This window comes from Nerophis ophidion, linkage group LG13, assembly GCF_033978795.1.
Source record: "Nerophis ophidion isolate RoL-2023_Sa linkage group LG13, RoL_Noph_v1.0, whole genome shotgun sequence".
NCBI lineage: Eukaryota > Metazoa > Chordata > Actinopteri > Syngnathiformes > Syngnathidae > Nerophis > Nerophis ophidion.
Genome location: NC_084623.1, coordinates 19,327,124 through 19,354,509, shown reverse-complemented (window position 1 = coordinate 19,354,509; position 27,386 = coordinate 19,327,124). Strand labels below are relative to the sequence as shown.

Here is a 27,386-nt window from a genome sequence, read left to right as displayed (position 1 = left end):
GCAAAGCAGGGAAGAATGCTGGTATGACCTTTTAAACATAACCTGTTAACTGCTGCCAATCAAATGGTGAATAAGATACTCTATAGCAGGGGTGTCAAACTCAAATACAGAGTGGGCCAAAATTTAAAACTGAACAAAGTCGCGGGTCAAGGTTGAACAAATGAACCTTTTAATAGGGACCCAAACATGTTTTGGATTGAATATTGAACAAGCAAGGCTTATATAACTTTAAAGTGACATGGAAAATCAAGTGTCCAATAATAATAATAATAATAATAAAAAAATATCAATGGCATATAAAAAAAAAATTAAATAAAAATTCAATGCCTCTTTTGTATTTGCAGCCTTCTGAGGTAATTATCAAAATAAACTTTTTCAATAATACATTTGAAAATAAAATAAAAATAAGGAATGAATCAAACATTCAAGCCTTGAAGTGGCAAGAGAAAGTGCATGGGGGTTGAGGTGGGTGGGGTTGGGGGTAGGGGGGTGTATATTGTTGTGTCCCGGAAGAGTTAGTGCTGCAAGGGGTTATGGTTATTTGTTCTGTTGTGTTTATCTTGTGTTACGGTGTTTCAGATGTTCTCCTGAAATGTGTTTGTCATTCTTGTTTGGTGTGGGTTCACAGTGTGGTGCATATTTGTAACAGTGTTGAAGTTGTTTATACGGCCACCCTCGACTGTTGACCAAGTATGCATTGCATTTACTTGTGTCTGTGTGTAAAAGCCGCATATATTATGTGACTGGGCCGGCACACTGTTTGTATGGAGGAAAAGCGGACGTGGACGACAGGTTGTGGAGGACGCAAAAGGCAGTGCCTTTAAAGCCCGCCCCCATTATTGTTGTCCGGGTGGAAATCGGGAGAAATTGAGGAAAATGGATGGCTCGGGAGATTTTCAGGAGGGGCACTGAACTTCGGGAGTCTCCCGGGAAAATGGGGAGGGTTGGCAAGTATGAGAATTTGCGGTGTTACAGCGGGGGTGTGCATAATACCAGCGGGCCAGCTCGAATTTCAATTGATATTGCCTCAAGGGCCAAATGAAATTACACGGCGGGCCAAATTTGGCCCACGGGCCAGAGTTTGACACCCGTGCTCTATAGGGTTCATATGTTTATAAATCTGACTGTGAAGAAGTCAGTGCGTCACCAGCCATGAACCTCACCGCACGTCACTATATATATATATATATATATATATATATATATATATACACATATATATATATATATATATATACATATATACTTATATGTCCACTGATGTTTAAAAACTCTGCACTTGGAGTCTAATTTATGTTTCCCCAACGATTTCGCCATTTTTTACCCTCGTGCACTAATTGACAGAAAGATAGCGCACTTGCCACCTTTGTGGCGCAAGCGTGATGACGTCCCGTCACCGCTGGGAAAATGCATTTTTAGACCATATAATTTGCTGGAGCAGCTAAGAGACCCAATAACAAGCGGTAGGAAATGGATTGATGGATGGGCGAAAAAGGACGGATTAAAAAAAATTAATAAATACCTTTTTTTTTTTTAGTCGGGACTACCCTCGGGCCGTATCTGCCTAGGGGACCCAGTAACAAGCGGTATAAAATGGATTGATGGATGGGCGAAAAGGGACGGATTAAAATAACAATAATTACAAAAAACAAAAATAACATCTTTTTTTTTTTTTTTTTTTTTTAGTCGGGATTACCCGCGGGCCAGATTTTAAAAGTTAAAGTTAAATTACCAATAATTGTCCAACACACGAGGTGTGGTGAAATTATTCTCTGCCTCGGAGACTCAGTAACAAGCGTTAGAGAATGGATTGTAGGATGGGCGAAAAAGGACAGATTAAAAATATTTCTAATCAAAATAAAAATAAAAATAAAATTTGTATTTACTTTTTAGCTAGGACTACTCGCGAGCCGGATTTTAGACGCTGGCGTGCCGTATCTGCCTAGGAGAGTCAGTAACAAGCAGTAGAAAACGGATTGATGGATGGGTGAAAAAGAACAGATTAAAAAAATAATAATAAAAAAAATAAAAGATAAAATAAAATAACATTTTTTTTTTTTTTTTACTTGGTACTACCCGCGGGACGGATTTTGGACGCTGTCGGGCCGTATCCGGCCATAGTTTGGGGACCCCTGCTATGGACTGTTTGTTTATCTAATCTTGAACTGGTTTGTGCTGAAAACAAAGTGTTGTTGTACTTGTGCAATGACAATAAAGACCTACCTACCTACTAGAGATGCGCGGATAGGCATTTATATCATCCGCAACCGCATCACTAAAGTCGTCATCCACCCGCCATCCACCCGAACCAACATTTTATCAGAACCGCAACAGCCCGCCACCCGCTCGTTGTTATTTTTTCCGGATTCGGCGGCCTTTACCACTAATAGAGCTAGTTTGACCAGTGTCACAAAGTAAAGAAGGCAATGGGAGCCGCTAACGTTCTCGCGACTATCCGGCGGTGATCATACTGATAACGTGAATAAGGGCGTGTTGTGAAGCCATTGCCTTAGACACCTTCAACAACATGTATGAACCTTTTGCCAGTCCAGCAACATGCTGTATGCAGCTTACGCAAACACGTACAAGATTGAAGGGCATACTGGGTGACACAGAGTACACTAATGGTTTTGATATAAACAATTTTAACACTCTTAGTAATATGCGCCACACTGTGAAGCCACACCAAACAAGAATGACAAACACATTTCGGGAGAACATCCTCACAGTAACACAACATAAACACAACATAATAAATATCCAGAATCCTTTGCATCCATGACAGTTCCTGAATATACTTTACACCGCCACGCTCCCAACCCCGCCCACCTTACCGACGCACGGGGGGTCAGGGTTTGCTGCTAGTGGGGTGTATGATATAGTCAGGTTTTGTCATGGATGCAAAGGATTCTGGGTATTTTTTGTGTTGCGTTTTTGTTGTGTTACTGTGAGGATGTTTGTCATTTGTCATTCTTGTTTGGTGTGGCTTCACAACGTGGCGCATATTAGTAAGAGTGTTAAAATTGTTTATATCACAACCATTAGCGTACTCTGTATCACCCAGTATGCCTTGCAGTCGTGTGTGTGTGTCAGTGGAAGCCACACACAACATATTGCTGGACTTGCAAGTAAATTATACATGTAGTAGAAGGCGTCAAAGGCAAATGCTTCATAGCACGCCCTAATACTTATTAACTGGGTGACAGCCGGCAGAAATACTTGAGAAAGTTAACGTCAACTAATGTCTTCTTCGCTTTGTGACACGGGTCCAACATGGCTCTTTGAACGGTAAAAGTTACCGATCTCTGAACCATGTATATCATATATTTCTAAATGGTTCAACCGCCACCCGCCCGAATCTTTTTAAAATCTATTTTTTTGTCATGTCACCCGCCCGACCCGCGGTTAATCCGCGGACTCCACAGATGAGACCGCAAACCGCGCATCTCTACTACCTACCTAATTGTCATCATTGTTATTATTATCATTATTGTTACAAATATTTGTATATAAGAACTTCTGAAAATATCATTATTGTTAATATGAAAAATGAAGTGATATACAAATAAATATTTTATGAGCATTATTGACATATCAGATATCGGTAAAACCAAGAAAGCCAATCGCTAATATAAATCTCCGTCATTGTGACCTGAGAATATTTATATAAGTGCAGTATTTTGTGGGTGGTGTTAAATTACAGTTGTTAGTAATGTGCTCTGTAAATCAAATGACAGGAGTATTTTAAAATGTATTTAACATTAATGGTATTCTGACATTCTGTGTAAAAAGAAAAAAAAATCTGCTCTGTTGATCTCATTAATTTATTTGATTTTTCTGCTTCCATAATGTGAACAGTGAGAGCAGAGTGAGATAAAAAAAAAAAAAGGGAAGGAAGGGCGAAACTCTTTCTACTTTCCACTCTGGTGTTTGAAGTCAAGATATTTTGCAGGATTTTAAACATCTGTCTCCAAACTGCCAGGAGCCACTAATTAGAACTAAAAACAAGATGGGACGTCGTGAGAACCCTGTTATGGGCATGAGGGGACATGTACACCCCGCTAAAGAAAAACCCCACCACATTCCTCTAGTTGAAGAACACCTTTCTGGAAAGGGGAGTGGGGCAGTGCACGGAGGGAGCAAGGTGGTAGTCAAAGGTTGGCTAGAGGAAAGAAGTGACGTGCAAATACCACATGTTGTTTACCTCTCTGGACAATACAGGAAGACTTAAATTTGAATACCCTTAAAATCGTACAATTTGTAAACTGTAAGTTCATATCACTTTGCATGTTGGTCATCATGTGTCATTAAAGTAAGTAAATACAAACTCGACTTTTAATTAGTGCTTTCAAATGATGATATATTTTATTCAGAATAACCGTACTTTTGGATTTATACTAATCACGACTAACTTTAAAAAACTAAAAGTAAAGACGAATGCAATACACATAATTGCCAACCCTCCCGGATTTTCCGGGAGACTCCTGAAATTCAGCGTCTCTCCCGAAAACCTTCCGAAATAAACTTTCTCCTGAAAATCGCCCAAAATTCAGCGGAGGTGGAGGCCACGCCCCCTCCAGCTCCATGCGGACCTGAGTGGGGACAGCCTGTTTTCACGTCCGCTTTCCCACTATATAAACAGCTTGCCTGCCCAATCACGTTACAACATCTAAAGATTTTAATAAAAAACTGCACACACAAGGAGACGAAGCAGAAGAACGAGGAAGTTACAGCCATGGCGACGCCGCCTGTAATAGAGTGATTCTATGTTGTCTTTTGCCATCTCCTGGTGAATGTTGGCTATAGCGTTATGGGGTTGCTTTTTGATTGGCCAATGATTTACGTGGTGTTGCGCACCTGTCGGCAAGTGGCTCTCGCCAGTAGGCAAATGGCAAAACAAAAGTTACTCAAATAGTGAAAGGTAAGTGTTGTTGTTGTTGTTTTTTTAGTAACCAGCAAGCACAGTATAGTTAGTAGAACAAATGTGTTTTTATTACTGTGTGTTTGATAGGTGCCGTCTGAAATTCAATTATTTTTTTTATTTATATATATAATAAAGTAATAAATATATATAGCTAGAATTCACTGAAAGTCAAGTATTTCATACATATATATAATTATAAATATATATATACAGTATATGAAATATATATGAAATACTCGAGTGAATTGTAGATGTAAATATACTCCTCCCCTCTTAACCACGCCCCCACCCCAACCACGCCTTGACCACGCCCCCAGCCACGCCCCCCACCTCCCGAAATCGGAGGTCTCAAGGTTGGCAAGTATGGCAATACAATGTGTACAACATCCAGGAACATGTTTAAAAGTTTTAAGCTACTTGAATGCACTATGTTTATTTGCTCAAAACTTGGTAAAAAATCCTATCAGGGCGTATTTTGAAGGGAAATTTGCTAGCAAACACAACAGTCCGAGTCTCCTCACTCATATTTGGTATGCATTGACCTGACCAATTACCGTATAATAACCTTTGCCACCTTTCAGGTAACAATCCACGGTTAAGGTACAGAAGCATCTACTGTCAAAATAAATGGTGTGATTAAACCGCGTATTTACTTGATTAATGCAATTTTTTTTGTGACTACCATATTTTATGGGCTACATGCATGTATACTGTAGAAGCCACACCCACTAAATTTTAGATGAAAAAAATATGTTTCTAAGCCGCATCGGACTATAAGTCACAAATAATTTATTTTGTGAAATTAGTTATTTACAGAATTGTTTTCAAAATATTTATTTAAAATGGTGCCTGTACACGGCAGTAAAACGGAGGATCAGACAAAACAGAGGTCATCGTCATGGACCCACTAGCTGTGGAAGTCAGCTGTCCGATCCGCTAAACAGACTTAATAACTCCCGGTGACAGTTGGTGAATTTACTGAGGAATTTTCTGAAACTGAAACAATACAAAAAGAATGCCATTGTAAGTTAATAATCCTAACACAGACACAGAAGCATATTAGCTAATTGCTAATTAAAATTAAAATAAGTATGAATATATTTATAAGTATGAATATATTTAGTTATCTTTTAAAACTTACACCCGTTGCTTGGAACGATGAATATAGAATCCATACAAGTAGATACGCTAAGGACGACTAGATGACAAAACGGCACATGTACTTCCGGTTTAAAGCACTAAACAGAGGCGAACTCTTTTAAAAGTAGCACAAACATCAGCACCATTTTTCCAGGTCTCTGCTTGTGTTTGATAAAAAAATAATTGTTGAACAGAAAAGGTTATAGTCGTTAGCAAAGAAATATCCATACATTACCCGCACCGTTTTTATAAGTGTAGGGAAAAAGTAACGGCTTGCAGTCCAGAATTTATTGTAATTGTGAAGTGAAGTGATATATTTATATAGCGCTTTTTCTCTAGTGACAAAGCGCTTTACATTGTGAAACCAATATCTAAGTTACATTTAAACCAGTGTGGGTGGCACTGGGAGCAGGTGGGTAAATTGTCTTGCCCAAAGACACAACAGCAGTGACTAGGATGGTGGAAGCGGGAAACAAACCTGGAACCCTCAAGTTGCTGGCACGGCCGCTCTACTAACCGAGCTATACCGCCCCAATTACATGAGCTAACTTGTTATTTTTAACATCAATACTTTTAACAGACAGTACAGCATTTAACTTCTTTTTACAGTTGTATGATGGTTTTAACCGTTAAAATTATTCGTTTTTTTCAGTTTCAGTTTTGGTTTAGTTTGAACATGCATACGATACAATGTAATGCATCAAACAAATCCAGTTGTTTTATTACAGCTCATTCAAAAAGGAGTAGGAAGAAGCAGAGCTTATTTAATCCTACTCCCTTTCGTATCAAATCAATGTTATTCATTTTCCTTGTTCTCTGTAACACAGGGGTCAGCAACCCACGGCTCGAGAGCCACATGCAGCTCTTTAGCGCCGCCCTAGTGGCTCCCTGGAGCTTTTTAAAAAAAATTATGAAAATGGAAAAATGTGGGGGGAAAATATATATTTTTTGTATGGGTTCTGTAGGAGGACACAAACCTTCCTAATGTTATATTAAACATGCTTCACTGATGAGAGTATTTGGCGGGCACCATTTGGTCTTATTCGTTTCGGCGGTCCTTGAACTCACCGTAGTTTGTTTACTTTCTCCGATGCTGCCACAGAAAGGCTCCTTCTTTGTCTCATTTTGTCCACCAAATGTTTTACACTGTGTGTGAATGCACAGAGGTGAGCTTTGTTGATGTTATTGACTTATGTGGACTGCTAATCAGGCATATTTGGTCAGTGCATAACTGCAAGCTAATCAATGCTAATATGCTATTTAGGTTAGCTGTATGTACATATTGCATCATTATGCCTTGTTTGTAGGTATATTTGAGTTCATTTTACTTCACTTTGTTATGTACTCTGCGTTTTTAATTTATATTTACATTACATAATAGTGGCTGCCATGTTGTTCCAGACCACTGCAAACGTTACCCAGCTTGCAAAGATTGTAATAAATCTACTAGAAGAAGACAGCCTGCCGTTTCTATTAACTTGGACACACACATGTAAGTCAGTCATTTCCAGTAGTTAGAATGAACACCTCCAAGTCCGAGTCCATTGTTCTCGCCCAGAAAAGGGTGGAGTGCCATCTCCGGGTCGGGGAGGAGGCCCTGCCCCAAGTGGAGGACTTCAAGTACCTAGGAGTCTTGTTCACGAGTGAGGGAAGAGTGGATCGTGAGATCGACAGGCGGATCGGTGCGGCGTCTTCAGTAATGCGGACGTTGTACCGATCCGTTGTGGTGATGAAGGAGCTGAGCCGGAAAGCAAAGCTCTCAATTTACCGGTCGATCTACATTCCCATCCTCACCTATGGTCATGAGCTTTGGGTCATGACCGAAAGGATATGATCACGCGTATAAGCGGCCGAAATGAGTTTGGCATCCTGACCAGTGGTTCGGGCATCTGGTCAGGATGCCACCCGAACGCCTCCCTAGGGAGGTGTTTAGGGCACGTCCAACCGGTAGGAAGCCACGGGGAAGACCCAGGACACGTTGAGAAGACTATGTCTCCCGGCTGGCCTGGGAATGCCTCGGGATCCCCCGGGAAGAGCTAGACGAAGTGGCTGGGGAACGGGAAGTCTGGGGTTCTCTGCTTAGGCTGCTGCCCCCGCGACCCGACCTCGGATAAGCGGAAGAAGATGGATGGATGGATAGATATTTCACCCCCTAAGAAGCCTCTGTTTTACTACTGTTTTCTGATCTTGTAAAAATGTGTAGAATAAATATTACATTCAACATTTCTTTCAATGAATATTTGTGTCAGCCTGCAACACAAAGTCATTTTGATAGTAGGCTAATATAACTATTATAGACACTTATAACACTTATAGAAGCCTTTTTTTTTTCTTTTTTGTATTTTTGGTCCAATATGGCTCTTTCAACATTTTGGGTTGTCGACCCCTAGTGTAACAGAACAGTGAACAAAAAAATTATAAATAAATAATATACCATAGTAAGCATGTTTATTGCAAAAAAAAACAAAAAAACCTGACATATTGTTTTAATACAAGGAAAATTGATGCCGAATGTGTCAGGATTGGGTTTGACTTCTGAGGTTGCACTGTACATGCTATGTCAGGGTCATTATTGAATGTTTTGGAATTGTTTATAAATCCACACACGAGCCCACACTCCAGAAAATAACACACAGAGGACTTAAATGTTCAGAAGCAATTGCTTTCAGAGGCTCAGCAGACGGGGTAAGTACGAGCCCCAGCTGACCTACGAGTTTCATAACATTACTCCACACATCTAAAAGAGGCCCCAAAAGACAATGTATTCCATGTCTTGGCTCAAGAGCACATTACTACATGTTATCCGAGCCTCCACCTAAGACTGACTCCCATTCCACAGGGCCGCTTAGAACTGATGTCAGCGTTTAAGAAACGGGGGTTATTTCTACTATTACAGCCACCGCTGGGAGGCCGAATGTTGTTGCTCTCCAATGTTGTGTTTTGTCTGCATAATCAAGGGCACCAAATGTCAACTGATGGAAAGATCCAGGCCCAAATGACACGGGAGGAAATAGGGAACAATGTGCGATTAAAATCTACTTCTTGTCCACGTTGTGGTGTGGCTGCATGGGGACCATCGAGGCTTGTCTCTGTCATCTGCGTCATGCATTGCCCAAGTCAGGACAACCATTTTGCTAATTTAATAATAAAAATACATGTGATTGACTTTTAGGATGGATTTGAAAAAAAACATTTGAAAGTGTTTGAGTTACAGAAATGAGAATATACTTTTAAATGGTCTTAAAGGCCTACTGACACCCACTACTACCGACCACGCAGTCTGATAGTTTGTATATCAATGATGAAATCTTAACATTGCAACACATTTTTTTTTAGTGCCTCACTCTAACTTTCCTCATCCACAAATCTTTCATCCTCGCTCAAATTAATGGGGAAACCGTTGCTTTTTCGGTCCGAATAGCTCTTGCTCCTGGAGACTATGATTATAAACAATGTGAGGATGTGAGGAGCCCCACAACCCGTGATGTCACGCGCACATCGTCTGCTACTTCCGGTAAACGCAAGGCTTTTTTATTAGCGACCAAACGTTGCGAACTTTATCATCGATGTTCTCTACTAAATCCTTTCAGCAAAAATATGGCAATATCGCGAAATGATCAAGTATGACACATAGAATGGACCTGCTATCCCCATTTAAATAAGAACAACTCATTTAAGTAGGCCTTTAAAAAGCATATATACAGTCTTGGTCAAAAGTGTACATTAGAGATGTGCGGTTTGCGGTCTCACCCGCGGAGTCCGCGGATAAACCGCGGGTTGGGCGGTTGACATGACGAAAAATTAGATTTTAATTAGATTCGGGCAGGTGGCGGTTGAAACATCTGGAAATATTTGATATACATGGTTTTGTGATCGGTATGCTTTGCCATTCAAAGTGCCATTTAAGACCCGTGTCATAGAGTGAAGAAGACAATAAGAGACAATATTACTCTCCTGATTGACTGCCGGTAGTCACCCAGATAATAAGTATCAGGGCGTGATATGAAGCCATTGGCTTTGTTGCCTTCTACAACATGAACAATCTGCTTGTCAGTCCAGCATCATGTTGTGTGTGGCTTCCGCAGCAACACGCACACGACTGCAAGGCATACTGGGTGACACAGAGTACACTAATGGTTGTGATATAAACAATTTTAACACTCTTAGTAATATGCGCCACGCTGTGAATCCACACCAATTAAATACAAATGATAAATGGGTTGTACTTGTATAGCGCTTTTCTACCTTCAAGGTACTCAAAGCGCTTTGACACTACTTCCACATTTACCCATTCACACACACATTCACACACTGATGGAGGGAGCTGCCATGCAAGGCGCCAACCAGCACCCATCAGGAGCAAGGGTGAAATGTCTTGCTCAGGACACAACGGACGTGACGAAGTTGGTACTAGGTGGGATTTGAACCAGGGACCCCCGGGTTGCGCACGGCCACTCTGCCACTGCGCCACGCCGTCCCTTTAAGAACGACAAACACATTTCGGAAGAAAATCCTCACAGTCTACCCCAGGGCAGCTGTGGCTACAGATGTAGCTTACCACCACCAGGTGTGAATGAATGATGGGTTCCCACTTCACTGTGAGCGCTTTGAGTATCTAACAATAGAAAAGCGCGATATAAATCTAATACATCCTCATCATCATCATCATAGTAACACAACATGAACGCAACACAAAAATTACCCATAATCCTTTGTATTCATCACACTTCCTGACTATTTTATACACCCTGCTAGCAGCAAACCCCACCACCCCCACCTCCCCCCCACCCCCCCCCCCACCCTTCTTCGGTAAGGTGGGCGGGTTGGGGGTGCGGGGGTGTAAAATATATTCAAGGAGTGTCACGGATACAAAGGATTATGGGTATTGGTTGTGTTGCGTTTATGTTGTGTTACTGTGAGCATGTTCTCCCAAAATGTGTTTGTCAATCTTGTTTGGTGTGGCTTCACAGCGTGGCGCATATTAGTAAGTGTTAAAGTTGTTTATATCACAACCATCAGTTTACTCTGTATCACCCAGTATGCCTTTCAATCTTGAACGTGTAATTGCGGAAGCTGCACACAACATGTTGGGATCATCAATCGTTTCGTACATGTTGTTGAAGGTGTCAAAGGCAATGGCTCTACAGCACGCCCATATTCTTGTAATCAGGATGAACGCTACTAGCAGGAACGTTAGTGGCTCCAATTGTCATCATTACTCTGTGAAACAGGTTTAAATGACACTGTGAGTGGTAGAAGCGGACAAACTCTGATGTATTTCAGCGGGCGGTTGGCGGGCGGGTACGGTCCTGATAAAATGTTGGTTCGGGTGGACGGCGGGTGGATGAAGACTTTGGTGATGCGGATGTGGATGAAATAATTGCCTATCCGCGCATCTCTAGTGTACATACACTTGTACAGAACATAATGGCATTGCTGTCTTGAGTTTCCAATCATTTCTACAACTCTTATTTTTTTGTGATAAAGTGATTGGAGCACATACTTGTTGGTCACAAAAAAACATTCATGAAGTTTGGTTCTTTTATGAATTTATCATGGGTCTACTAAAAATGTTACCAAATCTGATGGGTCAATGTATACATACAGCAATGTTATTATTTGGTTACATGTCCCTTGGCAAGTTTCACTGCAGTAAGGCGCTTTTGGTTGCCAACCACAAGCTTATGGCAAGCTTCTGGTTTAGATTTTGACCACTCCTCTTGACAAAATTGGTGCAATTCAGCCAAAAGTGTTGGTTTTCTGACATGGACTTGTTTCTTCAGCATTGTGCACATGTTTAAGTCAGGACTTTGGGAATGCCATTCTAAAACCTAAATTCTAGCCTGATTTAGCCCTTTCTTTGGAGTCATTGTCCTGTTGGAACACCCAACTGCGCCCAAGACCCAACCTCCGGGCTGATGATTTTAGGTTGTCCTGAAGAATTTGAAGGTAAAACTCTTTTTTTCACTGTCCCATTTACTCTCTGTAAAGCACCAATTCAATTGGCAGCAAAACATGCCCAGAGCATAATACTACCACCACCATGCTTGACGGTAGGAATGCTGTTCCTGGGATTAAAGGCCTTACCTTGTCTCCTCCAAACATTTTGCTGGGTATTATGGCCAAACAGCTCTGACCACATAACTTTCCTCCAGAAAGTCTTATTTTTCTCCAAACTTGCCAAGGGACATGTAACCAAATATTAACATTGCTGTATGTATACTTTTGACCCAGAAGATTTGGTCACATTTTCAGTAGACTCATAATAAATCCATAAAATAACCAAACTTAATGAATGTTTTTTGTGACCAACAAGTGTGTGCTCCAATCACTCCATCACAAAAAAATAAGAGTTGTAGAAATTATTGGAAACTTAACACAGCCATGACATTATGTTCTTTACAAGTGTATGTAAACTTTTGACCATGACTGTATATGTCATATAAGGTCTCAATGTGTGCACTTATGTGCTTACACTTTACTCTTATGATTGCAAAAGTGTGCTTATACTGTCAAGTAAAGGATATGCAGTGCATTGTCAGATGTTGCACTTGATGGTTAGTGTGCACAGTGCCATTCTGGATACTTACCACCATGAGTAGCAGGGATATTCAACTAAATTATTTTGGGGGCCAAACTTCCAGAGAGCTAAGGACCAAGCTTCTGCTTTCAATATCATTCCTATTTTGTACATCACACAGAATCAGTGTCCTCTCCAGTGAACATTTGATTTGGAATATTGATTTTGTTACAATAGAGCACTGCGTTTTTTCAGGGACCTTCTGCAATGAAGCGAGTCAAACAGCATCTCCATGACAGCACGCTAGAGTTTTTAAGAATTTTCTGCAAAAATGTGAATCTCTCGCAGGTCTGTTGATCTGAACTCGCAGGCAACCAGTTGAATAGCCCGAATGAGGAAAAAGAGAGGACCTACAATGGAACCTTGAGAAACACGACTAATTTAACTAAAGAAGTTGAACAAATGACTACTGACTGCATCTGAAGTAAACAAGCTTCAGCAACACCTTGGTTACATACCAGGCTTTTCCGGGCTATAAAGCGCACCAGTATTTTATCCACTTAATTTTACAAACCCCATTTCCATATGAGTTGGGAAATTGTGTTAGATGTAAATATAAACAGAATACAATGATTTGCAGATCCTTTTCAACCCATATTCAGTTGAATGCACTGCAAAGACAAGATATTTGATGTTCAAACTTTTAACTTAATTTTTTTTTGTGCAAATAATAATTAACTTAGAATTTCATGGATGCAACACGTGCCAAAGTAGTTGGGAATGGGCATGTTCACCACTGTGTTACATCACCTTTTCTTTCAATAAACAGACTCAATAATTAAACTGTGATTTTTAAGTGAATTTACAAAACTGAAACAATACAAAAAGATTGCCATTGTAAGTTAGTAATGCTAACACAGACACTTGTAGACCTTTTTTTTTTTTTTATGAGTTATACTTGTGTCCGCCCTGAGTTCTGTAGGTTGTGAGTTCAAACCCTGGCCGAGTCATACCAAAGACTATAAAAAAATGGGACCCATTACCTCCCTGCTTGACATTCAGCATCAAGGGTTGGAATTGGGGGTTAAATCCCTAAAAATGATTCCCGGGCGTGGCCACTGCTGCTGCTTACTGCTCCCTTCATCTCCCAGGGGGTGATCAAGAGTGATGGGTCAAATGCAGAGAATAATTTTGCCACACCTAGTGTGTGTGACAACTTGTTTGCAGATTATGTGACTGCTACTTAAAGTAATTAAGTCACAGTTACTAAAAACTCAGTGGATTAACCACAATTTTGTCTTATTTTGAAAGAACAAATCATTAAACATTTTTTTAAATTACTTTAACTTTTTTTTTAATGATTTGTTCTTTAAAATCCAACAAAAACTCAGTGGATTTAACTTGATTTTGTCTTATTTTAAAAGAACAAATCATTAAAAAAAAAAAAGTTAAAGTACTTTAACTTGTTTTTAATGATTTGTTCTTTTAAAATAAGACAAAATTGTGTTTAAATCCACTAAGTTTTTAGTAACTGGGATTTGATTAATTTAAGTAGCAGTCACATACTCTGCAAACAAGTTGTCAAACACATACTAGGTGTGGCGAAATCATTCTCTGCATCTGACCCATCACCCTTGATTGGTTTAAGAACAAATCATTAAAAAAAGGTAAAGTAATGTTCCTTTTTTTTAATGATTTGTTCTTTCAAAATAAGACACATTTTTTGTTTAATCCAGTGAGTTTTTAGTAACTGTGACTTAATTATTTTAAGTAGCAGTCACATAATCTGCAAACAAGTTAACATTAATTAAAAAGAACAAGTTTAATGAACTTAACAAGAAGGAAAATGTTACTCACACTCAACATTTTTAAGTAAGCACAACTTTTAACAACTTTTTAGGTTTACACCATCCATCCATCCATCCATCCTTATCTGCCTCTTGTCCCTTTTGGGGCAGCTGAAGTTTACACTACTTATTCTAATTAATTATTTTGAGCATTCAGGTTTACAGTGATGTACATAAAGTTGTTGAAGTTGACAAAACGACTAAAGTCCCCGCCAGCCGAGATAATTAAGCAATTGGTTGATTCCAAATATCCACCTAAGGCAATCATAAAGTATAAAAAAGGAACTACAAGTAAATGGATCAAATGAAACCATAAAGCAGGTTCCTGATATCAAAGCCCTTGTAAACTCAAGAATTACGACTTTACGCTTCCTGTCGGTCGTTTCAGGTGTCGTGCCAGGTAGTGAAATGTGATTAAATGTTTTCTTCAAACACAGCGAGGTATAATGATAATGTGTCACGCAAATCCTGATTGATAATAGTTTTTAAGTAAAAGTTTGTACGGGCTTACGAATATGATGGCCTTGTATGTAGAGCATCTTTCAAAAGATCTGCACAGCACATTGAAAGCTTTAGTTTGGATGTGCAATTGTCACTTATAGTCATCTTCCTGACCTAACAGTTCAAATGTGCCGCCGCTGTATAGGATATTGTACGGCAGATATTATACAGCCACACAGGCCTCAACACACAACACTTCTCTCTAAAGCAGTGTGCAACCGGGGGCCATTTTCAGCCTGCACTGCAAAAAGTAAGTGTTCAAAAACAAGGGGGGAAAAAATAAAAGAGGGGTATTTTATTTGAACTAAGCAAAATTATCTGCCAATTGAACAAGAAAATTTGGCTTCTCAAGGCTTTCCAAAACAATAAAATTAGCAAACCTAAATGAACCCCAAAATACTTTAAAGGCCTACTGAAACCCACTACTACCCACCACGCAGTCTGATAGTTTATATATCAATGATGAAATATTAACTTTGCAACACATGCCATTACGGCCGGTTTAGTTTACTAAATTGCAATTTTAAATTTCACGGGAGTTTCATCTTGAAAACAGTGTGTAATGATGACATGTACGCAAGACATCACGGGTTTTTAGGAAGTATGAGCGCTAAGCACACACACAGGTAAAAGTCGTCTGCTTTAACGGCATAATTATACAGTATTTTGGAGAACTGTGTTGCTGAATCTTTTGCAATTTGTTTAATCAATATTGGAGAAGTCACAGTAGAAAGATAGAGTTGGGAAGCTTTAGCCTTTAGCCACACAAACACACTGTGATTCCTTGTTTAAAATTCACAGAGGTGAAACTTTACTATGGATCACAGCGAACATGGATCCCAACCGAATGTCAACCAGCAGGTTTCCGTGAGAAAATTGTGGTTAAAAAGTTGCTTCTTACCGGAGAAAAGCTGAGCTTGCCCCGTCCATAGCTGCCGTCAATTGCCCTGAGACACTGCGCGTCGAGACACCCTTCCGACTATCAGGTACTATTTAACTCACTAAAACACTAGCAACACAATAGAAAGATAAGAGATTTCCCAGAATTATCCTAGTAAATGTGTCTAAAAAACATCGGAATCTGTCCCAATGCAATCGCATTTTTTTTTTTTTTTTCTCGTCCGTCGCTATCAATATCCTCAAACACAAATCTTTCATCCTCGCTCAAATTAAAGGGGAAATTGTCGTTTTCTTGGTCCGAATAGCACTTTTTGTTTAGTGGCTCCCATTATAAACAATGTGAATATGTGAGGAGCACCCACACTTGCGACGTCATCGTCTGCGACTTCCGGTAGAGGCAGGGCTTTTGTCTTAGCACTGAAAGTAAACAAGTAAAACGCTAACATAAAATCTGCTTAGTGAGAAGAAATATCTTATCAGACAGAAAATAAGCAAATATCATCCTTTTTTGAGATTTGTAATCTTACTTAGATTTCAGTTTTTGCAGTGTGCATCTCATATGTGTGAATGCTCCAAAGCATTCATTCACACATATGCGTGGCGCATTGGGAGAGTGGCCGTGCGCAACCCGAGGGACCCTGGTTCAAATCCCACCTAGTACCAACCTTGTCACGTCCGTTGTGTCCTGAGCAAGACACTTCACCCTTGCTCCTGATGGGTGCTGGTTGGCGCCTTGCATGGCAGCTCCCTCCATCAGTGTGTGAATGTGTGTGTGAATGGGTAAATGTGGAAGCAGTGTCAAAGCGCTTTGAGTACCTTGAGGGTAGAAAAGCGCTATACAAGTACAACCCATTTATCATTTATATGGTTTTCTACACCAAAATTAATTATTTATTTAATTTATCATTCTTCTTCTTTTCCAGATTTTGCCGCGCTCTATACCTTCCACATTTTATCACCCAAATCAAACCTATTCCAACTTCAAACTGTTCAGCCTATTCGTGAATCGCGGGCTTTCCGTTGACAAATTCCCCAAAATTCCCAGATTTCTCAGAATTCCAGGTTTCCATGATTGGACCATGAATTGATTAACGTGGACCCCGACTTAAACAAGTTGAAAAACTTATTCGGATGTTACCATTTAGTGGTCAATTGAACGGAATATGTACTGTACTGTGCAAAAAGTTTCAATCAATCAATTCCCGGGACATTTTTCCCATTCAAAATGAAGTAGACCATTTTTCAAACTTCCACAGTTTCCAAACAATCCAAACCATTCCACCTTCAACACATTACACCTTCCAGAAAATACTAACTACCCTTTTTCCAAATTAAAAAAATTATTCCAGGACTTTCCAGAATTCCTGGTTTTACAAAGCCCTATTTTCACCCTTTTTTTTAGCGACTACTCCTTCCACATTTTTCAACCCAGTTCAACCGTCAAATGATTCCCCTTAATCAGGACAAAAAAACAAAGGTGATTTTTGAACTGGAAAAATTCCCAGTTTTCCCAAAATTCCAGGAATTCCGTAATACCATTTCTCAATGAAAAATGTTACTACTTCAACATTTCTCGACCGATTTAAACAATTCCAACACCAACCAATTCAGCTCATTCAGGACATTCATGCTCCTAATCATTTTTTAAAAATCTCGCTTTTCCCCCAAATTCCCAAATTTCCAGGAAGCTCCCATTGAAATGAATGGGACATGTTTCCAAAGTTACACAATTCCCACATTTTTCAACCTATTCAAACCCTTCCTCTTATCCTGGACATTCAAACTAACATTTTCCCAAGTTCCAAACCAAGTTCCAAACCAAGTTCCAGACCAAATTCCTGTTTGCCTGGAAATTCAAACTCTTCAACATTCAAACCATTCCAACATTCAAACTCGTCTTACATTTCTGTCAGCATTTCAGTTCAACTTCAGCATTGGAGCATTCCTTCAGGAATTGTCTCTCCTAGTTTATATAGGACCTCTTCATATCAGAAAAATAAGAGTAATTAATTTTTTAATCAGAGAGACATGAGTGAACTTAGTGACACTTTAGTATGGGGAACATAAGAACCATTAATTAGTTGCTTATTAACATGCAAATTAGTAACACATTGGCTGTTAATTTGTCATTATTAAGTACTTATTCTGCATGGCCTTATTACACAAACAGTAAACCATTAACAAAGAGTCTTCCCTAACCCTAACCCTAAACCCAACCCCAACCCTAATGCTAAACTTACTCCTACCCAACCCTGACCCTTACCCTAACCCAGACCTGTGCAGATTAAGGCCTGGGGGCCACATGCGGCCCGTTAAGCTTTTCAATTCGGCCCGCCGGACATTCCCAAATATTTTTTGGGAGATCTTTAAGCTGGAAAGTGTAGCTGCCATTATGATGTGCAGTGATGTTTTCTAATGACCGTCTTGATCTATACTAAGTCTTTCAATGGTTGGAATCTGCACTTTTGCATTATATACTAGTTACTATGGTAATCTAATTAGTTACTATGGTAATCTAAATCAGACGAGGCACCAAGCAGTGTGGGTGGGGAGCGTTTCCACTGAGTGTTTCCAGAGCCTGAAATGTGAGTGTCAGGGACAGATGCAGAAGGAGATTTTTATAACAAAGTTCTACAGCTTAGTGATATACCAGATATATCAGATTGTAGGTGTTTTTTTTGTTTTGTTGTTTACCCTTGGCGATTATATTTTGCTGTGTTTGTGTATAGTCGTCTGTCTTGGTTGCTTTTTTGGGTCTGCTCCTGTCTCTGGCCATGCTCCCTCCACCCCAGCGGACAATGGTGTGGAACACCGCAGAGGCCACCACAGTGGATATGTTTCTTTTACTTTTTATTCATAGCTGTATGTAGAAATGTCTGGTTGTATCTGCTGCTTTAATGTCTTTAATGTCCCCTGTGTTCTTTGATGTTTGATGTTTCCCTCTTACACACATGTAAGAGGGATGTGTTCTATGGCTATGAGTTGTTTTTTTCCCTTGGCCTCAGTCTGAACCCCCTTTCCAGGGGCCAGGCTAAAACCAATTTTTTTTTTATTTTATTTTAATCTTCTTTCCTTTTTTTTTTTCTCCCCCCCACTTGTTTACCTGTATCTCATCTTTTTTTTAAGGGGCGCTGGAAGCCGGCAGACCCAGCAGCGATTCTGTTCTGTCTCCCTGTATTGTTTGTCTGATCTTGAATGGGATTGTGCTGAAAATTTTAATTTTCCTGAAGGAACTCTCCTGACGGAATAAATAAAGTACTATCTATCTATCTATATGAATGATAAGGGGGTGTGACGTTCAAATGTTGTCATTATTCAGTGTTTTATCGTTCATATTTAATATTGTAAATGTCACATTCTTTATTTTCCGGTACATTCTGAGTGTCTCATTCAGTAAAAAACATGTGAAATTCCATTCCGTTTTTAAGGCGGTCTGTCATAAAGTTTTTAGCATTCAATCAGACATTAATGTGAGGTTTTGTATTAGTGTTCCTAAAAATAATACCGGCCCCCAGCACACATTTTTTTCTCTAAATTTGGACCTCGAGTCAAAATAATTGCCCAGGCCTGCTCTAAACCGAACCCTAACCCCATACTTGCTAACCCTCCTGGATTTTCCGGGAGACTCCCGAAATTCAGCGCCTCTCTCGAAAACCTCCCGGAAGAAATTTTCTCCCGAAATTCAGCAGGTCCCCATGCGGACCTGAGTGGGGACCGCCTGTTTTCACGTCCGCTTTCCCACTATATAAACAGCTTCCCTGCCCAATCACGTCACAACATCTACGGATTTTAATAAAAAACTGCACACACAAGGAGACAACGCAGACGAACGAGGAAGTTACAGCCATGGCGACGCCGTCTGTAATAGAGTGATTCCATGTTGTCTGTTGCCATCTCCTGGTGAATGTTGGCTATAGCGTTATGGGGTTGCTTTTTGATTGGCCAACGATTTATGTGGTGTTGTGCACCTGACGGCAAGTGACTCTCGCCAGTACGCAAATGGCAGAACAAAGGTTACTCAAATAGTTAAAGGTAAGTCCATCCATCCATCCATCCATCCATCCATCATCTTCCGCCCATCCGAGGTCGGGTCGCTGGGGCAGCAGCCTAAGCAGGGAAGCCCAGACTTCCCTATCTCCAGCCACTTCGTCTAGCTCTTACTTAAAGGTAAGTGTTGTTGTTTTTTTTAGTAACCAGCAAGCACAGTACAGTTAGTAGAACAACTGTGTTTTTCTTACTGTGTATTTGATAGGTGCCGTCAGAAATTCAACTATTTATTTCATTTATATAGATAATAAAATAAATATATATAGCTAGAATTCACTTAAAGTCAAGTTTTTTATACATATATATATATATATATATATATATATATATATATATATATATATATATATATATATATATAATATATATATATATATATATATATATATATATATATATACCACCCCCCACCTCCCGAAATCGGAGGTCTCAGGGTTGGCAAGTATGCCTTACCCATACCCTAAACCTAACCCCAACCCTAACCCTATGTTAATTAGCAACTAATGAATGGTTCATATGTTCCCCATACTAAAGTGTTAACGTAAACTTGGACCGGACGCTGAGGGTCCCAGGACAAGATTGACACATCTGGGGGGAAATGGTTGACCTGACTGGCTTCTGCATACGGTGGCAGCCCTGCTTCCCCCTCACAAACGCTCTAATAATATACCGGTGTGCTCGATAGTCCAGAAAACCACCAAACTAACTTCAGAACTGGATAAAGAATGCTACAGTAACTTGTAGTTACCATTTTAAGGCAAAACGTCTGTTCCCTTCTCATTATTTATTCCAAATCATTGTGATCAACTGAGAGATTGCGTGTGTGTGCGCTGATAAACTTGAAACAGATGTTTTCACACGGGAGCGGCGATTGCAATGATTTAAGTTTGCATACAAATGTAATACCAAATTGAAGAGGGAAGTTTGCCAAACATGATAAACATATAAAAATAAAGTACGCCCTGCGATAAAGGCCGATTTTTGGGGGATCTCACCAAGACGCTGTCATATGGAACACAGGCTGATTTTAATCTAATAACGATCATTTTGTACTAAAATAAGAGATGTATGATTTACAATATTATCAAGCAATGATTACTACAGTTTGTTATAGCAGGAATTAATACAAGCTGAACGATAACACATAAGTTTAACTGGTGTTACCAAGTATAAACGATAAAACATTGAATATTAAGTGTGTGAATCATTCCCACCTTGTTTACCTCTCTGACAACCTCCTTAAAGAATTGTGATCAACCCGTAACATCAAACACAGCTAAAATGCACCAAACATGTCCAAGTGTGGAGAAAGAGTGTTTTGCATTTTACCCATCATGCTTTGAAATGGATTTGAATGGGTGTAGTTCCGAACTGTGTACAATGCTTAGATGTTTTTTTTTTTTATAATGTCCAGAATAGTTCAATGGTCAGGTTGTGTGCTGTCTAGCACATGTTTTAACTTGCTGTGTTTATTTTAAATAATTTCCACTATGGTTGGGAATAGTTGTCTATATGGTACTGTGGGAGAGGGGGTAGGGGGAAGTGGCAGGGCATGCTGGAGCCCGGCCCAAGATGGCGGCGAGAAGGTGGAGATGATGACCGAGCGGAGAAGCGCGGCGTGCAGGGGGCGACGCCACAATCGAGTTCAGGTGCGTGGATCGCGCACCAGTACACAATCAACTTATCTCCTCTCAATGTATAAAAGGGGAGAAGGAGGAGAGTACGGGGCAGAAGGAGGTGGAGAACACGCAGTACCTGCAGCGCGACGGAAGCTGGAAAAGCGACCCGACCGGCAGACAAGCATTTTGAAAAATAAAGCGAGTCAAACCTGCTAAAGTAAGACGTCCTTCCTTGGTGGTCAGTGGAACCCGAGCGACGACAGCGTGAGTCGTTCACAGGTACCTATATATTGATTCTATGTACACTATATTGCCAAAAGTACTTGGCCACCCATCCAAATGATCAGAATCACGTGTCCTAATCACTTAGCCCGGCCACAGGTGTATAAAATCAAGCACTTAGGCATGGAGACTGTTTCTGCAAACATTTGTGACAGAATGGGCCGCTCAAAGTAGCTCTGTGATTTCCAGCGTCTTCCAACATGACTGTGCAGCAGTGCACAAAGCAAGGTCCATAAACGCATGGATGACAGAGTCTGGTGTGGATTAACCTGACTGGCCTGCACAGAGTCCTAACGTAAACCCGATAGAACACCTTTGAGATGAATCAGAACGGAGACTGAGAGCCAGGCCTTCTCGACCAACATCAGTGTGTGACCTCACCAATGCGCTTCTGGAAGAATGGTCGAAGATTCCTATAACCACAGTCCGCAACCTTGTGGACAGCCTTCCCAGAAGAGTTAAAGCTGTAATAGCTGCAAAAGGTGGACCGACATCATATTGAACCCTATGGGTTAGGAATGGGGTGACAATTCAAGTTCATATGTGAGTCAAGTTAGGTGGCCAAATACTTTTGCTAGCAGCACACTTGGAGGGATTACATTTTCATAAATATGGGAACCCAGAGAGGGACAAGCGGTAGGAAATGAATGGATGGATCTCCCATTGTGGCACTTGGCCTGCAGGCTGTAGTCTGAAGACCTCTGATCTACAATATACTTAATGTGTGTGTGTGTGTGCAAAACCAATACAAGTAATATCAGGTAAAAACATATACTGTACCTAATATTAAGTAAAAATATAACCTAAATAGGCAAATATTTTGGGCGACCCTCTCAAACAACTGATTAGGTTTAGCTGAAAAATTTTCACAATGATGGAGCGTCAGAATTATTGTAAACTATCGCAATAATAAATAAGTTTCAATCAAAACGGACTATTACCCTATTTGTAAAGGCAGCATATTTGATACAGCTCTTATTTGGATCTATTAATTCATCCATTGATTCACTCAAGTTTTTTAAACTCTTAAGAAAAAGTCAACATACACGTGTAAAGAACATAACTTCATGGCTGTCTTGAGTTTCCAATAATTTCTACAACTCTTGTTTTTTTGTGATTGGAGCACATACTTGTTGGTCACAAAAAACATTCATGAAGTTTGGTTATTTTATGAATTGATTATGAGTCTACTGAAAATACGACCAAGCTGCTGGGTCAAAAGTATACATACAGCAATGTTAATATGTGGTTACATGTCCCTTGGCAAGTTTCACTGCAATAAGGCACTTTTGGTTGCCATCCACAGGCTTCTGGTAAGTTTCTGGTTGGATTTTTGACCACTCCTCTTGACAAAATTGGTGCAGTTCAGCTAAATGTGTTAGCTTTCTGACATGGACTTGTTCTTCATCATTGTCCACACGTTTAAGTCAGGACTTAGTAGACTCAGTAGAAGCATTTAACTCCCATCTTAAAACTCATTTGTATACTCTGGCCTTTAAATAGACCCCCTTTTTAGATCAGTTGATCTGCCTTTTCTTTTTTTGCTGCTCTGCCCCCTTCTCCCTTGTAAAAGGGGGGGCACAGGTCCGGTGGCCATGGATGAAATATTGGCTGCCCAGAGTCGGGAGCCGGGGTGGACAGCTCGCCTGTGCATCGGTTAGGGTTCATATCTGCACTGCTGACCCGTCTCAGCTCGGGATGGTCTCCTGCTGGCCCCACTATGGACTGGACTCTCACTATTATGTTAGATCCACTATGGACTGGACTTTCACAATATTATGCTAGACCCACTCGACGTCCATTGTATCCGGTCTCCCCTAGAGGAGGGTGGTCACCCACAACTGTGGTCCTCTCCAAGGTTTCTCATAGTCATTCTTATTGACATCCCACTGGGTTGTGAATTTTTCCTTGCCCTTATGTGTGATCTGAACCGAGGATATCGTTGTGTATTAGGGCTGTATAATTAAACATTGATTGATCCACTTTGGGATTCTAGCCTGAAACAAAGTTTCCTTGTACATGTGCAATGACAATAAAGACCTATCCTATCCTAGTTAGCCATCCATTTAGTCAGATGAAACAAAAATGAAACAAAAATGGAGCTGTTTGACCACAATACCCAGCATCATGTTTGGAGAAGAAAAGGTGAGGCCTTTAATCCCAGGTACACCATACATGGTGGTGGTAGTATTACGCTCTGGGCCTGTTTTGCTGCCAATGGGACTGGTGCTTTATAGAGAGTAAATGGAGGATTACCTCCAGATTGTTTGTATATATATATACAAAATAAAAATAAAAAACAATAAATAACATTTGGGTTGAGTACAAATTTGGCCAACCTTTGGACATTTAAATTTAGATATATCACTTGATAGTATTACTAGACTCACCTGTCTGCCAACTCGGTTGTTATGAAGCCTCATCCGAGCATGGATGTCTCTGTAGGTCTCACGGGCATCCAGAAAGTCCCGTGAGAATTTTTCTCCGAATTCCACATCAGGACTACAGCCACCCCACTCCCAGGAGTCCTGGGGTCCGGGAAGCTCGGCAGGGAAGTGCTCCATGACGCCGTGTACCATTCCCTTCCCTCGATTGATGGCCTCCAGTTGCAAGCGGTGAAGTTTGATGCGGAAGGCTTCCTCGTCGCCGCGGCGCTTCTCGTCACAGCTGCAGGCCTTCAGTTTGCCCATGGAGCAGGCGTTGGCCACGGCGTGCACCACACCTGCTGCTGCTATGGCGTATGCGAAGGCGCTTTCTCTAAAACCTGCGAAGAGAGCATTGCCAGAACGAAGGTAAAACATTTTGTTTCGCAGCCTCCTATGGATGTAACGTTACGCTACTAATCACAGTAGGTAAGGCTGTATTGTTGCCTCATTCCTGTGAGAATCCTGCATTTGACTGAAGCATTAAGGAGTATCCGGGAATAGCAGCAGTGTGCTCAAACAACCACCTGGTAGTATCAGTGAGCCAATAATACTGTATCATCTATTTCTCTTTCAGACTTATCAGGTCTTATCAGGTCGGTAGTGCGTTCTACTCAAATTCTTCACTCACGCTTTAAGTGAGGGATGAGGCAAATACTAACTCAGGCCCACTCTATGATGTTTATTTTCAACACCATGCATTCTGTTCAGGGTTGTGGTCGTCATGCTGTGCGGGTGTTTACTTGTTCTACTTTGATGGACTGTATTCCAATAGTACAGTTAGTACAGTTCAGCAATATCACGGCCACTTCCATCCAAAAGCCCATAGAGAAAACTGCTAATTTAGCAATGTTTTAATTGTATTTGTAAAGCAACGGTACTATTCGGGTATAAATCATAGCCAAATATTTTCTTAAACATATAGGTCATGATCTATTAAGATCTAAATAACCCGTGCTAAACAGCGTGTGCAAATTGCACAAATTAAAATTGTACTATACTAGTGGGTGTGTTGTGTGTGATTCACTAAGACCGCGTGTACAATTGACAACAAGTTCAAAAATGGTGTCTTATTTGAAACATGCTAATTGCATGTGCAACTGGCCTTCTTTGCCCATGGAAACGGATATTCCCCTCCATATTTGTAATTATGCTCTCCAACCTGAACGCAATGTTGAAGAAGCAACTCACGCCTATATAATCTGTAACCCATGTTCTGCAATATTGAATCGAAACAACCAAAACTAGAGATGTCCGATAATATCGGACTGCCGATATTATTGGCGGATAAATGCTTTATTTATTTTTTAACACTGAACACAACTGAACGCGTGCATTTTTAAGTAAGACCAACATTTCCAGAGTAAAATTGGTCTCATATTCTTTGTATTAACATTGTTATTCTGAAATTAACTGTGGAGGGGCGTGGCCTGCGGGCCTGCAGCAAAGCGGGATGTTGCCAGGACCGGCCTCGAAATCAACGACAGGTGCGTAGAAGGCCCACCTGGGCCTTGTTATCTAATCACCTGTCGCTCTGTTATAAGCAGCAGCCAGGAGGAGAAACGGGGTCGGGGCTGGAGCCAGAGCGCGATTGAGGACGAAAGAGAAAAAAACAATTGCTGGAAGGCAACTGAGAGACTGATTGAAAAATAAGACAATAATGTAACCCTAAAACAGGCTCTCATGTCGGTGCTTGGTGGTCTGAAGAACCCCCGGGAGTTCAAGCCCCACATTAACCAATAATAAATAAATTACTTCTTACCATTAACGCAACTTCTTGAACATAAAAATGCATGAGAATGTTTTATATTTTGAACGTTGTTTTTAACGCTGTGATTACAAGTGGAATAATTCATTACTTATTGTGTTAAGCAGTGTCAGCTCAGGTTTATCCGAGAGCCAGATGCAGTCATCAAAAGAGCCACATCTGGCTCTAGAGCCATAGGTTCCCTACCCCTGCCCTAACTCCTTCCTCTCACATGAGATCCACCCGGAAATGGAGCTACAGTATATGAATCCCTTTTCTATTGTACTGTCAACCCTTGTTGATCACTGTTAACTGGTTCCAGGTCTGGTTCATGTAAAAAACCCAAAACCAGTGAAGTTAGCCCGTTGTATAATTCGTAGATAAAAACAGAATACAATGATTTGCAAATCCTTTTCAACTTATATTCAATTGAATGCCCTGCAAAGACAAGACATTTATTGTTTGAACTGAGAAACGTAAGTTTGTTTTGCATATAATCATATACTTAGAATTTAATGGCAGCAACACATTGCAAAAATGTTGGAACAGGGGCATTTTTACAACTGTGTTACATGGCCTTTCCTTTTAACAACACTCAGTAAACATTTGTAAACTGAGGAAAACAATTTTTTAAGCTTTTCAGGTCGAATTCTTTCCCATTCTTGCTTGATTTACAGCTTAAGATGTTCAACAGTCTGGGGTCTCCATTGTGGTATTTTACGCTTCATAATGTGCCACACATTTTAAATGGGAGATAAGTTTGGACTACAGGCCAGTCTAGAACCCAGACTCTTTTATTACGAAGCCACGCTGTTGTAACACGTGGCTTAGCATTGTCTCGCTGAAATAAGCAGGGGCGTCCATGATAATGTTGCTTAGATGACAACATATGTTGCTCCAAAACCTGTATGTACCCTTCAGCATTAATGGTGCCTTCACAGATGTGTAAGTTACCCATACTTCGGACACTTATACCCCCCCATACCACCACAGATGCTGGCTTTTGAACTTTGCGCCTATAACAATCCGAATAGTTCTTTTCCTCCTTCTTCTGGTGGACACGACGTCCACAGTTTCCAAAAAACAATTTGAAATGTGGACTCGTCGGACCAAAGAACACTTTTCCACTTTTTATCAGTCCATCTTAGATGAGTTCGAGCCCAGTGAAGCAGGCGGCGTTTCTGGGTGTTGTTGATAAATGGCTTTGGCTTTGCATAGTAGAGTTTTAACTTGCACTTACAGATGCAGAAACAAAACTGTAGTTACTGACAGTGTTTTTTTTAAATGTTCCTGAGCCCATGTGGTGATATCCTTTACACACTGATGTTGATTTTTGATGCAGTACTGCCTGAGGGATCGAAGGTAACGGGCTTAGCCACTTATGTGCAGTAATTTCTCCAGACTCTCTGAACCTTTTGATGATATTATGGACGGTA

General features: G+C 40.4%; 1 protein-coding gene across 2 annotated transcripts in view; it reads right to left on the bottom strand.

Moving 5' to 3' along the window:
• Positions 1 to 27,386, bottom strand: part of wnt10a (wingless-type MMTV integration site family, member 10a) — an 89,685-nt gene that overhangs the window by 35,776 nt on the left and 26,523 nt on the right. For both annotated transcript variants that reach the window (XM_061918488.1, XM_061918487.1), the window contains exon 3: positions 24,171 to 24,544. In XM_061918488.1, coding sequence (XP_061774472.1) covers positions 24,171 to 24,544 — 374 coding nt within the window. The remainder of the gene's footprint in view (positions 1 to 24,170; positions 24,545 to 27,386) is intronic.